Source organism: Lepidochelys olivacea (genome assembly GCF_965140295.1).
Source record: "Lepidochelys olivacea isolate rLepOli2 genome assembly, chromosome: 15".
Lineage (NCBI taxonomy): Eukaryota > Metazoa > Chordata > Testudines > Cheloniidae > Lepidochelys > Lepidochelys olivacea.
In genome coordinates, this window is record NC_140425.1 from 3270299 (window position 1) to 3288759 (window position 18461).

General features: G+C 52.0%; 1 protein-coding gene across 6 annotated transcripts in view; it reads left to right on the forward strand.

Moving 5' to 3' along the window:
* The window catches only part of ZMAT5 (zinc finger matrin-type 5), a 27867-nt gene extending 11534 nt beyond the window's left edge, over positions 1-16333 (forward strand). For all 6 annotated transcript variants that reach the window (XM_084649195.1, XM_084649193.1, XM_084649190.1 and 3 more), the window contains 2 exons: positions 9830-9932; positions 16059-16333. In XM_084649195.1, coding sequence (XP_084505321.1) covers positions 9830-9932; positions 16059-16188 — 233 coding nt within the window. In that variant the 3' untranslated portion in view covers positions 16189-16333. The remainder of the gene's footprint in view (positions 1-9829; positions 9933-16058) is intronic.
* The last annotated feature ends 2128 nt before the right edge of the window (positions 16334-18461 follow it).

The window sequence follows — 18461 nt, forward strand, 5'->3', positions numbered from 1 at the left end:
TTTTCTCTCTGCTCCTGCATCTCTGGGTGGTCAGGAAGTCAGTTCATCTGAAAGAAGCTGTAAAACTCCAGCCATTTAAAGTTATTTATAGCAGCAGGGAAAGCAACCACCATGGGTGGTGGGTACCATAGACTGGGGGAGGCTGTGCCTCCCCAAACAGCCAGACATGGCCCTGCCCAGCTCTGCCCCTAGGCCTGGCCCTCTTCCCCCCTCCCCCCCCACTTCCCACTCTGCATGTGAAGGCGGCAGCTCCAGTCCCCCTGTGCAGTGGCCTCCCGGCGCTCCAGGGCTGAGGGGGCTAGCCTGGGGCCGGCAGCTGTGGGGTAGGGGGGCTCTGGTCTCCAGCAGGGGGGTGTGGAAGGGGTGGGGCTAAGGGCTAGCCTCCCCCAGCCAGCGGTTCATGCACTGCCCATGGCAACAGCTGCCCTGAGTGGAGCCACAGGGGGGAGGAGAGGATCTGGCAGGGCTGAGTGCCAAGTACATTTGTTGTTGATTATCGATTGGATGAAAGTGGGGAATTGAATTGACCGGCTAGGGGGACTCCTTGGAACTCTTGCCCTTGGCTTTACAAACCTAATCCTTGAATTAAAGCTATTCCACTGCAAGGAGCGAGCAGCATAGATGGCTAGAGACAGGCAGGGCTCTTATCTAGACTTGGCACCACTTGGAGGAGTGCAGTATAAATGCCTGGCTTCAGGGCTATATGCTCCTCTTGCTCCTGGGAGCAGTCTCAGTCATGTCAGTGGAAATCCTCTTGTGAGTAAAGGCTGGCCATGTGAGCTGGTTTGTGCTGTGATGAGAGACCCAGGGTGGTTTAATCTGACAAGGGCTGACAGGGAATCTCTGGAGATCATAGAATCATAGAATCCTAGAATATCAGGGTTGGAAGGGACCCCAGAAGGTCATCTAGTCCAACCCCCTGCTCAAAGCAGGACCAATTCCCAGTTAAATCATCCCAGCCAGGGCTTTGTCAAGCCTGACCTTAAAAACCTCCAAGGAAGGAGATTCTACCACCTCCCTAGGTAACGCATTCCAGTGTTTCACCACCCTCTTAGTGAAAAAGTTTTTCCTAATATCCAATCTAAACCTCCCCCACTGCAACTTGAAGCGATGGTTTTTAAGGCTGTGAATGAAGGGCACAGTGGAAGAGAGGTGGGATCTGGTTGGAGAGCACAGCTGCATGGCATGCAGTCAGCCGGCAGGATTCACAGGCTTGGGACATCGGGGTCAGATACTGTAGCTGGGCTTGGAAAATGGAGCCAGATGTCGGGAGAGTTTCAGAGACAGGGTAAAGTGGTGTTAATGCTAGGGGTCAGGTGGGAACAGACTCCAGTTAACCAAGTGTATCAGCCATGTGGAGTAGTCAGCAGTGCCTTTCAGGAGTGCGGAGGCCAGGCCAGGATTTAGGACGGCCCTGCATGGCGGCACTGGGTAGCACAAGGCTGTGTTTGTCAGGAAGCTAGAGAGTTCCATAGGGTCTGTGTATCTGTCCCAGTAAAGAATTCCCTTTACATCCATTTTAAAGAACAGCATGGCCAGCAGGCCCCAGTGCCCAAATCAAAGGACGCAAGGGCCCTGATTTGTTTGGGCGCAAAGTTTATTCTTTGGGGGGACTTCAGCTCAGAATCGCTAATCAGCAGGCACTCCTGAGTCATTGCAATTTTAACACCTGGAACTCCATGCTGAAGTTTAAGGAGTTAGTATCTCCTGAGTCCAGAGAGGAATTTAGGGCTTTGGTGGATGAGGGCAAAACAGTGGCATGGACCTCGCTGCAGGCCTCCGCTGCATGTACTTTTTGTCCTCAGGGATTCAGATGAGGCAGATCTCCTGGCTGCAAGCCTCTGGCCTGCCACCAGAGCTTCAGCAAACACTGCGGGACCTCCCTTTTGATGGAGAGGGCCTGTTCTCGGAAAAGACCGACTCAAGGCTCTATAGCCTTAAGGATTCAAGGGCGACAATGAAGTCCCTGGGCATGCACACACTGGCTACCCAGAGGAAACCCTTCAAACCCCAGCAGCCACAACAACCTTCCTATCCTCCTCCTTGGCCAAGGCAGGACTTTTGTAGGAGGTGGGGACGTAATGGCAGGAGGAAGCCCTCCAACCCCCCATCTGGGCAAGGCCAGGGCCTGTCCAAGCCTTCTTTGGGCTCAAAACAGGCTTTTTGAAGGGATGCCTGAGGACGATGTACCGGACCTCATTCAGGATCCTACCCCACCTTCCTTGAATTGTTTATCCCATTTCCACTGTGCTTGGTCTCAGATAACCGTGGACCGCTGCGTCCTCCGCATGATGGAAATGGGATACTCTCTCCAGTTTTATTCCTCCCAGCCCTCCTTCCCCATCCCTCTTCAGGGACCCTTCTCACGAGCAGCTCCTTATTCAGGAGGTGCAGATGCTCCTCGCCATGGAGGCGATCGAGGAGGTCCGGAGGGAGCTAAGAAGCAGGGGGTTTTACTCCTGATACTTCCTAATCCCCAAGGCAAATGGGGGGCTTCGGCCTATTCTGGACCTGCGCGGATTCAACAAGTTCATGGTAAAGTTGAAGGTCCACATGGTCTCCTTGGGCACCATTATACCTTCCCTGGATCCTGGAGACTGGTACGCCGCCCTCGACATGAAGGACTCTTATTTCCACGTAGCGATTCATCCGGCGCACAGACACTTCCTCCGCTTTACGGTCAACTGCGAACGCTATCAGTTCATGGCCCTCCCCTTTGGTCTCTCCACGGCCCCCTGACTGTTCACCAAATGTATGTATGTTGGTCGTGGTGGCCTCCCTTCGTCAATGGTGGGTGCAGGTATACCCTTACCTCGACAACTGGTTTATCCGGGGACACGCCAGAGAACAGGTGCAGTCCCATCTCTGCTTGGTCATGGGCTCATTTCTTTGGTTGGGCCTTCTCAACATGGTGAAGTCGACCCTGGAACTGACCCAGAGAACAGAATTCATCGGGGTGGTTCTGGACTCCATGCAGGCGTGAGCCCTCCTGCCAGATGCTTGTTTCCAGGCTATAGTGGGCCTTGTCCGGAGCCTTCAGAGCTTCCCAACCTCGTTGGCAAGAAGTTGCCCGAGTCTTCTTGGCCACATGGCTTCCTGCACATACGTGACCAGGAACGCCAGATTTCGACTCCGCCTGTTACAAGCCTGGCTAGCATCAGTCTATCGCCCAGGTTGACAGCCTGAGCTTGGTGGTCACCGTCCTGGAGCGGGTACTGGCTTCCCTCCGCTGGTGGCTAGATCTCCAGGTGGTATGCAAAGGAGTCCGCTTTCACAGCCCACAACCTTCCTTGTCCCTGGTCACGGATGTGTCAGCCTTGGGAAGGGGCGCCCACGTTGGGGACATTCAGATGCAGGGCCTATGGCCTCTGTCTGCGCTCTCCCTTCATATCAACATCCGGGAACTGATGGTGGTACGCCTTGCCTGTCAAGCTTTCCAGGAGCAGCTGCAGGGGTGTTGTGTGTCAGTTAACACAGATAACACCATGGCCACGTTCTACATCAACAAGCAAGGGGGGACCCGTTCCTTCCCCCTCTGTCAGGAGGCCATTTGACTGTGGGAATTCTGCATAGCCCACTCCATTCACCTGGTGGTGTCCTTTCTACCCAGGGTCTAGAACATGCTGGCAGACCACCTGAGCAGGTCCTTCTGCTCCCACCTGTGATCGCTTCAACCAGATGTCATCCACCCCATCTTCTGAAGGTGGGGGTTTCCCCAGGTCCACCCGTTTCCCTCCCGCAGCAATCGGAAATGCTTGGTGTTCTGCTCCTTCCAAGGCTGCGACCCGGGCTCTCTCACAGACTACTCCTGTGGACGAGTTGACTATTTTACGCTTTCCCCTATTCCCCCTTGTGCACAGGGTCCTGCTCAAAGTGCACAGGGACAGGGTGTGAGTGATTCTGCTGGCTCCAGCGTGGCCCAGACAGCATTGGTTCACTGTGCTGTTGGAGCTCTCTGTGGACGCTCCAGTCCCATTGCCGCCTCTTCCCAGCCTGATTACTCCGGGTCCCGGTCGCCTCTGCCATCCTGACCTGCGATCTCTCCACCTCACAGCGTGGATGCTGCGTGGCTGAACCCTTCAGAGCTTCTCTGTTAGGAGTCTGTACAACAAGTACTGATGGGCAGCAGGAAGGCCTCCACTCGGGCCATATATGAGGCTGAGTGGAAGCAGTTTTCAGCGCAACACGCCTCCCCACCCCCAGGCGCCCGTGCCGCTCATTTTAGAGTATTTCATGGACCTAAAACAGCAGGGCCTGGCGGCTTCGTCTGTCAGGGTTCACCTTGCAGCCATCTCGGCTTTTCACCCGGGTGCAAATGGCCAATCTGTCTTCGCCAATTCCATGGTTGGTAGGTTTCTCCAGGGCCTGGACCATCTCTGTCCCCAGGTTCAACAGCCAGTTCCCACATCGGACCTTAACCTGGTCCTCTCCAGACTCACGGGGCCTCCGTTTGAGCCGCTGGCCACCTGCTCCCTCCTCTGTCTCCTGGAACATAGCTTTCTGTGTCGCTATCACGTTGGTGCGGCGTCTCAGGCTCAGAGTCTTTACCTCAGAACCACCTTACACAATCTTCCATAAAGATAAGGTGCAGCTTCGGCCTCACCCAGCTTTTCTTCCCAAGGTGCTGTCAGCCTTCCATATCAGCCAGGACATTTTTCTCCCAGTTTTGTACCCAAAACTGCACACCAGTTGCCAGGAGCAGTGGCTACACTCCCTCGATGTCCGTAAGGCCCTTGCCTTCTACATTGAGCGCACAAAGCCATTCAGGAAGACGACCCAGTGGGTCTCTTCATGGATCACATCCTGCATCCGCTCTTGCTATGATCTGGCCGGTGTTCCAACCCCACCCCTCACTGCTGTCTCCACAAGGGCCCAGGCCTCGTCGGCAGCTTTCCTGGCCCAGGTGCCGATCCAGGAGATCTACAGAGCTGCTACTTGGTCCTCAGTGTGCACTTTTGCTTGGCACTATGCCATCGTCTGGCACGCCAGAGACAATGTGGCATTTCGTAGAGCGGTCCTGCAATCCACGGTACTTCACTCCAACCCCACCGCCTAGGTAAGGCTTGGGAGTCACCTATTTGGAATCGATATGAGCAAGCACTCAAAGAGGAAAAGACGGTTACTCACCTTTGTAGCTATTGTTCTTCGAGTTGTTGCTCATATCCATTCCAAACCTGCCCTCCTTCCCCTCTGTCGGAGTAGCCGGCAAGAAGGAACTGAGGAGGCGCTGGGTCGGCTGGGGTATATGTCCAGCGCCATGAAGGTGCCACTCCAGGGGGCTCCACAGCCAACCCACCGGGTGTTGCTAGGGTAAAAATTCTCCGACGGCCGTGCACGCGGCACGCACACACCTAATTGGAATGGATATGAGCAACACATCTCCAAGAATAACAGTTACAAAGGTGAGTAACCATTTTTTACGGAAAAAGAAAAGGAGGACTTGTGGCAACTTAGAGACTAACAAATTTATTTGAGCATAAGCTTTTGTGAGCTACAGCTCACTTCATTGGATGCATTCAGTGGAAAATAGTCTCTCCACTGTGTTTTCCACTGAGTGCATCCGATAGCTCAAATAAATTTTAGTCTCTAAGGTGCCACAAGTCCTCCTTTTCTTTTTGTGAATACAGACTAACACGGCTGCTACTCTGAAACATGTCATTTTTTCTGGCTTATCTCTCTTTGTAACAGATGCTGATGTCAGATGTTGAGAAAACCCAGCTTGACTCTCTGATCCCAGATAAGCTTTGCAGCGCTGTCACTGTGCGAGTCAAAAGCTGATAGTTAGATCTATTCCTCCTCTTTCCCCAACTGAACAAACCTGATCTGGAAGCCACATGGAGAGAGAAGCTAAATCTGGAATCCCCTCATAGCGTCGTTAGAGAGGCACTTTACTCACTACAGCCACTCTTTAATTGGTTGTCATTAGGCTCTTAACCGAACCCCCCAGTCTTGCTGTCATTGCCGCTGTCCACTTGGCTGTGTGCTTGGTACATGCATTTTTATCACTGAGGCAGATGGGCTCAGAACCTTGCCTCTCAAGCTTAAACTGTAGATTCTGGCAAATCCACCTCAATTTTTGGGAGCATCCCAAATGCACTGGCACCTACGATTGTCCCAGGCAACACGGGATTGGGGAGGGGAAGGCTGCACAGGAAAGTTGGTTTAGAGGCTTGGATTTGACAGGAGTGCAGAGAGAAGGACAGAGCTAAATGTGTCTGATCCCTGCTGCCTGTATGTGGGTGTCTGAGAATCAGAGCACCTTGGCGCAGAAACTCATGCTGTTGAACATGTAGCTAGCTGGATGTTTTAATGTGAACACCAGGGGCCAGAGTCTCATCTCACTTAAACCCGTGTAGATCTGGAGTAGCCAGTGAGTTAGTCTGGATTTATTGTGGGGTAACGGAGAGCAGACTCTGGCTCCGTGGCTCTGCGGAGTCCCCCTGCTCCCATTCTGACTCAGCAGAGCTGAAGTCATGGAGATGCTTTGGGGCAGTTTATTCCATGAGTGCCCCCTGCTGGCTGAATAGTAGAGCAGCTTTGACAGAGGCCACTCTCCTGGCTGCTCTGAAAAGCATTGTTGAATAGAAGAAGTGGGGTAGAAAGGCAATCCCAGCACAAGGCAGATGCAGGAGAGAAAACTGTCTAAGTATTTCTGTTACCCTCATCACCATGTATCCAAGCACTGCACAATCACTGGTAGATTCATCTAAGTAGGAAGTGTTATACCCATTCTACAGATGGGGAAACTGAGACTAAAGAACTTGCCCATAAATGTCTGGTGCGTCATTGGCTGAGCCAGGAACTGAACGCAGGGCTCCTGAGTCCCCGTCCAGTGCCCTGTATACTGAACTATCATTTCTACCTCCCCTGTGCACCCCTTCTGATCAAGCCTTTGGTTTGGGAACATTCTGGGTGGCCATTCTAAATAGGAGATCCTTCCCCACTCTCTGGGGAGAACAGCAGAAGAACATTGAATCATAGAGTATCAGGGTTGGAAAGGACCTCAGGAGGTCATCTAGTCCAACCCCCTGCTCAAAGCAGGACCAATCCCCAACTAAATCATCCCAGCCAGGGCTTTGTCAAGCCTGACCTTAAAAACCTCAAAGGAAGGAGATTCCACCACCTCCCTAGGTAACGCATTCCAGTGCTTCACCACCCTCCTAGTGAAAAAGTTTTTCCTAATATCCATCCTAAACCTCCCCCGCAGCAACTTGAGACCATTACTCCTCATTCAGTCATCTGCCACCGCTGAGAATAGTCTAGATCCATCCTCTTTGGAACCCCTGTTCAGGTAGTTGAAAGCAGCTATCAAATCCCTCCTTATTCTTCTCTTCCGCAGAATAAACAATCCCAGTTTCCTCAGCCTTTCCTCATAAGTCATGTGTTCCAGTCCCCTAATCATTTTTGTTGCCCTCCGTTGGACATTTTCCAATTTTTTCACATCCTTCTTGTAGTGTGGGGCCCAAAACTGGACACAGTACTCCAGATGAGGCCTCACCCATGTTGAATAGAGGGGAACGATCATGTCCCTTGATCTGTGGGCAATGCCCCTACTTATACATCCCAAAATGCTGTTAGCCTTCTTGGCAAAAGGGCACACTGTTGACTCATATCCAGCTTCTCGTCCACTGTCACCCCTAGGTCCTTCTCTGCAGAACTGCTGCCGAGCCATTCGGTCCCTAGTCTGTAGCGGTGCATGGGATTCTTCTTTCCTAAGTGCAGGACTCTGCACTTGTCCTTGTTGAAGCTCGTCGGATTTCTTTTGGCCCAATCCTCCAATTTGTCTAGGTCCCTCTGTATCCTATCCCTCCCCTCCAGCGTATCTACCTCTCCTCCCAGTTTAGTGTCATCTGCAAACTTGCTGAGGGTGCAATCCACGCCATCCTCCAGGTCATTAATGAAGCTCTCCAGCAAAGATCCTCATTGCTGCATTTAGAGTGACACACAGCCAGTGGGATGAAACCAATCCCCCTTAGCAAAGGCTGCAAATTCCGGGTATGGGAAAGTATCCCTCTCCAGCTGCTCACTGTGCAGCACATTGTCCTCATTAAATTTCAGCAGGCAGATGAATAATTGGTTGCCACCATTAGGATGGAGCGATTCTTCACTCAGCTGGCGTGATACTAGTTTCACACCCTGTCTGGAAATGTATAATGTTTTGCTTAAAAGCATAACGTAGGATGTCTTGATGCTGAGCAGGCATCTTGCGGAAGGGGCCAAGGGGTGGCACAGGCTGTGTTTCTCAGGAAGCTAGAGAGCTCCCAGGGTCTTTCTGTCTGTCCTTTATGTCCATTGTAGCTTAGTCTTGGTGCTTCTGTACCACAAGAAACACTACTGGCCACCGCCAGAAAGGCGAGACAGGACTGGATGTTTTTGTTTCCTTTTGTTAATTCCTGAGTCTTTTAAAAAGAAAAGGAGGACTTGTGACACCTTAGAGACGAACAAATTTATCTGAGCATAAGCTTTTGTGAGCTACAGCTCAGCCTGCATTCACACGTTCAGTGGATCTGGATGCATCCGATGAAGTGAGCTGTAGCTCACAAGAGCTTATGCTCAGATAAATTGGTTCGTCTCTAAGGTGCCACAAGTCCTCCTTTTCTTTTTGCGAATACAGACTAACACGGCTGTTACTCTGAAACCTGAGTGTTTTTTAAAGCTGCACTCCCAGTTCCATCAGCTGGAAACTTTAACCTAGGCTGCAGACTCCCGGAGCTGTGAGCATCTAGCAGGTTGTCTCTGCCTTGCCCGCTGTCAGGGTGTGATTGTGTTGTTAATGTCAGCATGGAGGATTAGATCCTGGCCCATGCCATGGCCCCTTCATGCTGTTCTGGGGGCAGAAAGCTGCCCTAACGGGGCAGCTGGGGATTCCCCCAGTGTGGGGCATTCTCAGAGCCATGCTAGCTGGCTCCGTACTCATGCTCTCTGGGCATAGGGCGCGTGCCACAGGAAAGGGTGTAACCATTGTACTCTGGCAACCTCCAGCTGGCAGAACAGTGCCTAGGGAGCTATTATCAGAATGGCGTAAGCTAGAACAATCTTGAGGCTGCTGTCTTATGCTGGGGCTGAACAGGCTCTTGGCAGCCCAAGGGATCAAGAGAGTGCAAAGGTAACAGTCACTTTCACCCCCTCCTCTTCTTGGCTGGCTGAGCAGAGGTTAAGGAAGGTTAGCCATCTTTCTCCAACCCCCCCCAAAATTGTGCTATGCTTTGAAATATCTGCTGCTGGCCCTGGTCAGAGTCCGGCTGCTGGACTAGACTGACCATTGATCCAGCAATCCCTCTGTCTCTGGCCTGCCCCCCCCCCCCCCCGAGTGTTTGGGATTGTGATGTGTTGAGCAACAAATTCCCCAAGAACTCTGAACCTTTTACACCCCTCAGTTTGCTAACTGCATCAACTGATACAAATGCTCCCATTGCAGCCAGCTAGCGAGGGCTGAGGTGTCTGGTTACTTCCTTGCCAACTGGCTAGACAGGTCCTTGGAAATCTGTCAGGGCTGCGGGTCAGCAGAGGCTAAGTGCTGCAGGAGAGGACATTGACACCCTCCCAGATGCGGAGGCTGTCACACTCTCTAAATAGCTGGGCATGTCAGTCTCCATGGCTGGGCATGTGTCTGGCAATGGATGCTCCTGGGTATGCCCCTGGCCATGGCGAAGCCAAGCATCCAGATGCAGGTGGCCAGTGGGGAGGAGGGGCCAGATTGTATTGGAGAAACTGTTGACTCTGCTGCAGGGAAAGTGTTGCAGATAATGAGCAGTGGGTTTAATGGAGTGAACGGATTGCCGGGCTGGCGCTCTGACAGAGCCCTCTCTACCTTCTCTCCCCCAAACAGAGGAAAGGAGACCAAAGGAGGAAGGAGCAGAGGTCCCAGCTGGCACAGTCGAGGACTGGCTGGAGAAGAGAGCAAAGAGGCTGAGTTTTGCTCAGAGCAACAGGTATGTGAGGCTGGCAGTTCCCCCCACCCCAGTCAGAAGATGGTCCCATCCTTCACCCCAGCCTCCTTGAATATTAAAGATCGTGGAGGTTAGTCAGAGCAGACTAAGCTAGTGGATTAAGGTTGGTAGCCGGGAATCAGGAGACCCCCCTGGTGAGTTGCTGTGACCATTTGGGCAAGTCACATAAAGCCTGGGTTTTCAAAGCTATGCACGTGCGCTTGGTGTATGTCTTCCCTCCGCGCTTATGCAAAACTGGACTAGCACGCACAGAGCGGGGATGCATGCACTTGTAAACTGAGGATGGGTTCCGCTTTTGTGGGGAACTTTCCTGACTTGTACACACTCCCCTGGTGGAATGGGCTAGCGAAAGGATCGGAGTCCTCACTCCCACTCCCTTTACCCAGGGGTCTGCCTGACCTCAAGGGCTCCCCTTCCACTCTCCTGTATGGCAGAGTCCTCGTAACCCTGACAAGGTTGGGACCAGGATTCCTGGGGCGCTTGACTCCCAATCTTGTGGTCACTTAGGGCATGGGCTAGGGTGTCCCCACTCCGAGGGTCCTCTCTGCACTCTGGACACTTCCCTGACCCACTGATCATTACATATACACCTCTACCCTGATATAATGCAGTCCTTGGGAGCCAAAAAATCTTACCGCATTATAGGTGAAACTGCGTTATATCGAACTTGCTTTGGCCTCGAGCATTTCCGTTATTAATAGTCACTTCCCGCCCCCTGACTGACCCCTCAGAACCCCCGACCCATCCAACCCCCCCGCTCCTTGTCCGCTGACTACCCGCTCCAGAGACCCCCCCGCCCCAACCACCCCTCCCAAGACCCCACCCCCATCTAAGCCCCCCTGTCCCCTGACTGCCCCCCCGAGACCCTCTGCCCCTTCTCCAACCCCGACCCATCCAACCCCCCCGCTCCTTGTCCGCTGACTACCCGCTCCAGAGATCCCCCCGCCCCAACCACCCCTCCCAAGACCCCACCCCCATCTAAGCCCCCCTGTCCCCTGACTGCCCCCCCGAGATCCCTGACTGCCCCCCTGTCCCCTGACTGCCCCCCCGAGACCCTCTGCCCCTTCTCCAACCCCTCGGCCCCGGCCCGGCACCCTTAACATGCCGCTCAGAGCAGCGTGTTGGAGCCAGATGCGCTGATCCGCCGGAGCGCGCAGCCCCGCCCCCCAGAGCGCTGCTTTACTGCGTTATATCCGAATTCGTGTTCTATCGGGGTAGAGGTGTAGTTCAAGCAAATACAATTTATGAAACAGCAATCAATTTAAATAAGGAAAAAATGGGAAAGGCTAAAGATCAGCCCGTCCTGTGGCTCAAGGACATCTCAACCAGTGTTGCTGGAATGTCAGGGAAGTTCAGTCTGCCACTCACATGTGCCAGGCCTCCCTCCCAGGCCCTGGCTGTGCTGCAGGGATACCGCGGGTCGGACACTTGCTCTGGTGGTGGCCACACACCCTCAGGCTCTAGATGGCAGGACCCTTCTTCCCAGTGTCGGCCCCCACTTTGGGGTTATGATCCCCCTCCAGGTCTGGCCTGCAGGGCCTCTTCTCTGGGGCGGGGGCGGGGTCTCTCTGCGCTGGGCCCACTGTCCAGCGTCCCCCTCGCTCTCCCCAGCTGCTCACCACACCTGGCTCCAACCCCCTGGGCTGCTTCTCCGGACTCTCTGGCTCTGGTTGCTGCAGCTCTGCTCCCAGCATGGATCTGCTCTCTGGGCTGCTTCTGTGGCTTTTGCTGCTATGGCTCTGCTCCCAGCACTGACCTGCTCCCTGGGCTGCTTCTCTGGTTCTCTCTGGCTCTGGCCGGTATGGCCCTGCTCTCTCCTTAGCTGGGCTCCACTCTGTTCCAGGCAGTTCTAGCTCACAAAGAGGACAGGACTCCTGGCCTCCCGATTCCCTCATTAGCCTGCCCGCCTTGTCAGTCAGGCTGACCTGGAGCATTGGCCTCTCCTAATTGTTTCTGGGGACTGTCAGTCTCAGGATCCTGATTTCCCATAGACCCTGCCCCTTTCTTTTGGTACCGGGAGCTAGCCAACCAAAAAACTCCACTGAGTTTTAGTAAGGGGCCAACAGTCCCCTTACACACTCATGGCTTTGAAAATCTCAGCCTTGCTTTCTCTCTCTCTGCCTTAGTTTCCCTGTCTAATGTGAGCTAGTGATATTTCACTCCCCTTTGCAAAGAGCTTGGAGATCTCTGGCTGGAAAATGCCACTGAAGTGCTGTGTGTCATTAACAACCCGAGTTCTGGGGACAGACTGCTGAGCCCAGCTTGGGGACAGCTTCTCTGCCCTCTGCTTGTCCTCCCTGCACAGCTCCTGCCTTCTGGTTTGCTAGCAGTGGAATGGAACCAGCCTCTCCCAATGGCATTCTGACAGCCTGGCATTGCCCGTTGTCTTACTCACCTGACTGTGCCGCAGGCTTAATTGGCTGTTGCTTGGTCAGGTGCCAGATCTCTTTTGTTCTTTTCTGCTTACTCTTGTCCCTTCTGCATTGGTCTGGGCATGATCTTCCTTGTGGAAGGTTTCTAGGTGTGCTGCTTTCCTTTTATCCCATCTGTCCCCTTGGCTGCTCTTAGCCCTTCAGCAGAACCTGCTTGCAATGAATAACTTTGGCACCCATGCAGTGCGGTCGCCCCTTGTGTTTGTCCTGTTCAGAGCTTTGCAGTGCCAGGTGAAATGGCTACAAACTAGTCCCTGTCTCCCTGGTCGTTAGAATCAGGCAGGGGGCATGGGATGCTGGGTGTTTTATTTGTTGAGCTCCTCTTTGCTCCAGTAGATGCTGCTGGTGCATCTGCCAGTCAGGAGCTGAATATCATTCATGTAAGAGCTTCACCTTCAGACCAACATGGCAAATGTCTGCTCCTACCAGCTACACTCACCCACACAAACAGCCACAGGATGCTCAGCAGCCCTTGCTATTTTGCTATCCTGAGCAACTGTGTTCTGTTTTGTCTGGGAAGGAGCCTTCACTTTCCACTCTCAGATTCTTCACAGGGCGTTGACTCGCCCAGCTAATGTGTGGGCGGCCGAGAACGTTGGCAACAGGGGGCAAGTAGCCCATTTCCCTAGCTTATCCTGGGAAGGGTCTTTCTCTTTCCTCTGCAGTGTGGAGCATGGAGCACTAGCTGGAATCATCTGGGCACGTCTCACTTCATCAATTCCCTGCCGTTGCTGGGGCCTCAGGCATTGGTGGCACCTTGGTCTCTCGTGTTCTCTGCCTGTGGACTGAAATGCTTTGGTTTAACTGAAGTCATTGGGTTCAGTGTAGGGGTATCTGGGGGAGATGTAATGGCCTGTGCCACACAGGAAGTCAGACTTGATGATCCGGTGGTCCCTTCTGGCCTTAAACTCTATGAAACTCTCAGAGAGGTGACCCATTCTCTGAAAGGGTTGGACAGTGCAGTGGTGGGTACGTGGAGTTGAAACACACGTGCCCTCCAGCGCCTGCTTCATTTAGCTAGTGATTTGTGTGGCTGCTGGTGTCCGTAAAGGCCATCCAGCTCTTTTTAAAATGAGACTAAACTGTAGAGAAAGTGCCTTGGGGAGCAGTCTGCATTGGCAAAGAGATGGGACTAGGGGATCCAACAGGCTGTTTCCATCTCACCTACCAGGGAGAGCAGCTCAGGGGATGATGGAAAAGCTCTTGGCAGCAGCGTGCTCCTGAATGGTCTGAGCAGCTCCAGCGTCCCCTGCTGATGTGCCTCAGTCCATGACCTGGGGGTGGGAAAGGGGAGCTGAGCTTCTGTCTCCATTTGCTCTGTGTCCTCTTGGCTGAGGTAACACCATGGGCCTCCGATCCTGCGGGAAATGAGTGGAGACCCACCAGCTTGCCTCACATAATCCCCCCAAACAGCCACCCATTCCCTTCTGGCTGGCTTGGCTTTGAAGTGATGGTGTTTATACAAGAGGCTCCCATCTGATCCTTATTGCCTGAGCCATGCAGTTCTCTGCCATCCTTTGGATAGGGAGACTGAGGTGGAAGGAAATCCATGAATAATTGTATCTAAGGTACATATATGGCCCCCATCAGCATGTAGTTATCTTCCCAATGCCCCTGTAATATCACCACTGAACAGATGGGAAAAGTGAGGCACGGAGAGGCTGAGTGACTTGCCCAAGTTCATACAGAGAATTGAACCCATGTTTCCCAAGTTTTAGGCTGGCACCCTAACCACTGAGCAACCCTTCCTTTCCGGAAGGCCTGCCTCCCACACAGTTCTTGGACCAATAGAACCATTTTGGTTAGGATGGTGACTTTTTTTAACCAATATGGTTAGATGGGTACAAGCTCTAGAGCAGATGTGGTTACATTGTGATAAAGGGGTCCTATACCGCTATAGTTTATTCCCCTTCCTGTGTGGGTATAGCTGTACCACTGTGTGCACTCTTACACTGGTATAACTGCGTCCACACTAGGGGGTCATGTGGCATTAGCCATACTGGCCTAGTTAAAGCAGAACAGCGTTTGTGTGGCCTAAATGTAGCAAAAGCAAAGTTACCACCAGACGCTGAAAGCATCTGCAGTGTCATCCAAACTCCAGAATAAGCTCCACCAAGGGGATGTAAACATTAACCCAAATCATAGAATTGTAGGACTGGAGGAGACCCCCAGAGGTCATCTAGTCCAGTCCCCTGCACTCATGGCAAGACTAAGTATTATCTAGACCATCCCTGAATGATTGTTCCACTTAGATTGCATGAATGCACTAAATGTTAATAGTCAATTCCAGCACATGGTCTGGGCTCTGACGGGGGCAGGGGAACTACGATTCTCTGGATAAGCACTATTATGTAAAGGAGCTTGATTACATTCATCCTGGCATAACAATTAAAAAGAGATACATGAGGATCAGAAGTAGAAGCCCCTGAGAATCAGTGAAAGCAGCTGTCAGGACTCATGCTGGAGAACAAATGAGTTGTTCTGAACTGAGGAATTGCTGGAAAGGGGGCAGGTTGTCTGCCAATTGAAGACTTAAAGGGCCAAGCGCATCCCTGTTCCAGAGATAATGGAGTGACACCTCAGCTGTCTTTGGCCCTTGATGTGCAGAATGATTGATTATCCTCTCCGGAGCGCAAGAGGCGTTCAGCTCTGGCATGGGAGTGCTGTGCTTTGGGCAGAGGGGCTGCCTGCTAGTGTTAACTGCAGATCTTCACCCGTTCAGGCCTGCAGTGGTGGTGTCTGTCTCTCTCTCTCTCTAGAACGTGCTGGCCCCAAACCCCCACCATAACAAACAGACCAGCCTGACACCCTCCCGCCCTTCCTGCAGAGCTTTGGGAAGCCAGCTCCCTGGAGTGCTGGAGGCTGGCATGCCTAGGGGGAAGAGTCAAGGCTGGGGCATGTGACAACTGCTCTAGCAATGAGCTATATAGCTGTGAGTGGAAGAGTACGTCATATTAAGTGGCTTAACTTTTCCCATCCTTGCTTGTCTGCAGCATCCTTAACTGATATACAACAGGGAGAGGGGGTGTGAATTTCCCAGTGGCTAGATCAGGAAAGGATCTCCCACCCAGCAGTGGGGCCTGTCATAAAGCACCCAGTCGTTTCAGCAGCTCCTCTCTGCTTGCGCAAAGATCCTTGCACGGGATTATTGCGGTGAAGATGGGGTATAGGTTGGAACTAGGAGAGCAGTAAAGCAGTGTATACAGGGATAAATGCTGCTTTTTCATTCCTTGCTCTTCACTGTAAAATGTCCCAGCTTTGCATTCCTCTGTTGTCTTCCCATTTCCCCACCAGCTCCCTTTCCCAGCAGAACACTTCCCTCTGCCCTCTCTTCTTCCCACGCTGCCTCCTGATCTGAGTCCCAGGGTTTCCCTTGGAAAGGCTGATCAGGGAAGGTTGGAGGGATGTATGGGTAACCTGTAGCCCCTCTGCTTATTTTGTTCACCAGCTGCTGCTGTGTGGCTCAAATCTCCCAAGTGTCAGATTTCTACTAGCTTCCCAGACAGCCCTATGACCCCTAATACTTCTGAAGGTTCATTTCTTGGGGGGGGGGGCAGGTCAGGTGGCCATTGAAAAACTAGGCTGATAACTGGGTGGGGGATGGGCAGAGGGAGCACCACCATGACTCATCCTGGCTGGATCTGACCTAATGCTGCTATTTCTTTCTCTCACCCAGTTCCCTGACAGAGAAGACATTGGTTTTTCAGTACCCCCCTGGCTGGCCTCCAATACAGGACCTTCCCCCATCCCTTCAGGCACCACCCCCTGGAGGATGGCCAGTCTTACCCAACCTCCAGTGGGGATGAAGGCTGCAGGGGGGTGAGATGGAAGAAAGAGGGGTAGATGTGTGGAGTTGTGCCTCACGGAGGGAAGAGGTGGTCTGTTTGCTGTAGGAAATGTTCAGTGTTACTTCATATATTTTTTGTAAGTGAATAAAAGTCACTTGACTCAGCAGTGGCTGGTCTGGGTGTGTGGCCTACTGGACCTGATATATTCCCCCATTGTGGTCTTTTCCATCGGCCCCTGGGTTGAGCTGACCACCTGGCACTTGTGTCCTCTGTGCTGAAATTGACTAACCTCTCAGAGCCCTAGCTTGTGTATTCCCTGCTCTGCATAGAGGATAAGTCCCACAAGGCAGCAGGGTTTTCCTGCCCCTTGGGGGGGATAAGGGTGCAAGGCCTTTGCTAATGGAGATTAGAAGGAGCCCCATCCTGTGGCCTTTGAGGAACAGTGCCAGCTCTACCTACCTGTGCAAGCCCCACGCGTGGGGCTGCGCTGGAGGCAGATTCCTGATGATGGTCAAGCCAACAAACCTGTGGTTAAAGTGGCATCAGTGAGGCAGCGTGTGCTGCTTTCACAGTGATTTTTGTCGTCTTTTAATAGTCTGTTGGGCCTAGAGTCTAGACATTCAGCTAATGAGCTCTCCAGCCCTGGAAATGCCTGGATTGTTAAGAGCCATATGCCGGGGAGAGCAAAGTGTTAGTTCCTACCTCTCTTGCCGTTTAGCTGTATTGTTTCTTCAGGACTCCAGCAGCCAGTTCCTATGGTGACCTGTGAAGGGAGGAAAATTGGGTTTTTGCCCTTGTTTAATTCTTTAGGACAAAAATGGCTGGAGAGGTTTTATTTCCCCCACAAGAAATCTTTTTTACAATAAAAATTCAGATCCTGTCTAGGTGGCAAGCCTCTCTAGTGCTAGGAGAACTGGTGGAATGGAGACAAGAACCAACTTGCTGTGATGCGCACAACAAACTTGAGTACGATTAGACAAACTCATGGGTAAGGATAAAGTATTAAAATAAGTTTAACTACAGAAAGATAGATTATAAATGATTATAAGTGGTAGGCATAAAGGTCAGTGTTTCCTTAAAAAAAAAAATAGTAAACACGCATTCTAAATCCTAAACTTTCAGACGAAGCAATATTTGAATCAAGCAGTTTTTCTCACCCCACTGGATGTTTAGGCAGGTTATAGTTCTTAATACACAGGCTGAATTTCCTTCTCAGCCTGGGACCAATCTCCTTAGTTCAAAGTTGGTCTTCTGAGCATTCTTGTTGCCTTCAGTGTAGGTGGGGGAGGGGAGGGGTGGTCTCATGATGCCACTGTCCCTTATTTTATACTCTTAATTCATGTCCCAGGGAAGATACTGGCCCAGGCACATCCTGGGGAGCCTTGCTGAATCACAGATCTGAGCAACCCCTAATGTGTGGTGCTTGCACTACTCTCTCTTACAGACCTGTAAATCTCTTGTTTACATTTCCTCAGCTGGTCAATGGCTTGTGATGGTCGCTTAATATCAGTTTGGGTGTGGGTCACCACCTTCGTTGTCACTGGAGAACTAGCAGTGGGTATCTCCCAAACTCACAACACATTTCAATAACAACCATATAGCAAAATCTCATGCCTTCATACACACTCACACTAGACATTTTGTCGGAACAATTAGTTTCAGCAGATCATGACCTTTCATATAGTCTCTTACATGGCATGCTTTGTATGAATTACAACCATATACAAACGAATATGGGGGTTACAGGGTGCTACTCTGAGGTGCAGTGTAGCATACATTGCCACACTTACGTTGTGTCTAATGATTTTATTAAATGGAGTGAAATCTCTCTATACACACTTAATGGCCCAGGAATGTCTACTAATATTCAAAACAGCTGGACAGACCTGCTGGTTTATTTTTTCAGGTGAATATACTTTTTCTCAGTCTCCAATAAAAGGTAACCAAATATCTAAATATCCCTCTGTCATCTGTCTGTCTTGCTGACAAGCACCAATTTTTAAAGAAGGTCTTTGCCAGTCTCTTCCGCCCATCTTTAAAAGGGGGGAAGGAGGAGCCAGGGAACTATAGACCCGCCAGCCTGACCTCAGTACCTGGGAAGCTACTAGGGTAGCGTTTTTCAAACTTCGGGTCGCGGCCCATCAGGCACTGGGTGGCTCTGGTCAGCACCACCGACCGGGACGTTAAAAGTCCCGGTGCTGCCCAGCTAAGGCAGGCTAATGCCTCCTTGTTTTGACACTGCGCTGTGCCCCGGAAGCGGCCAGGAGCGAGTCTGGGTTCTAGGCAGGGGA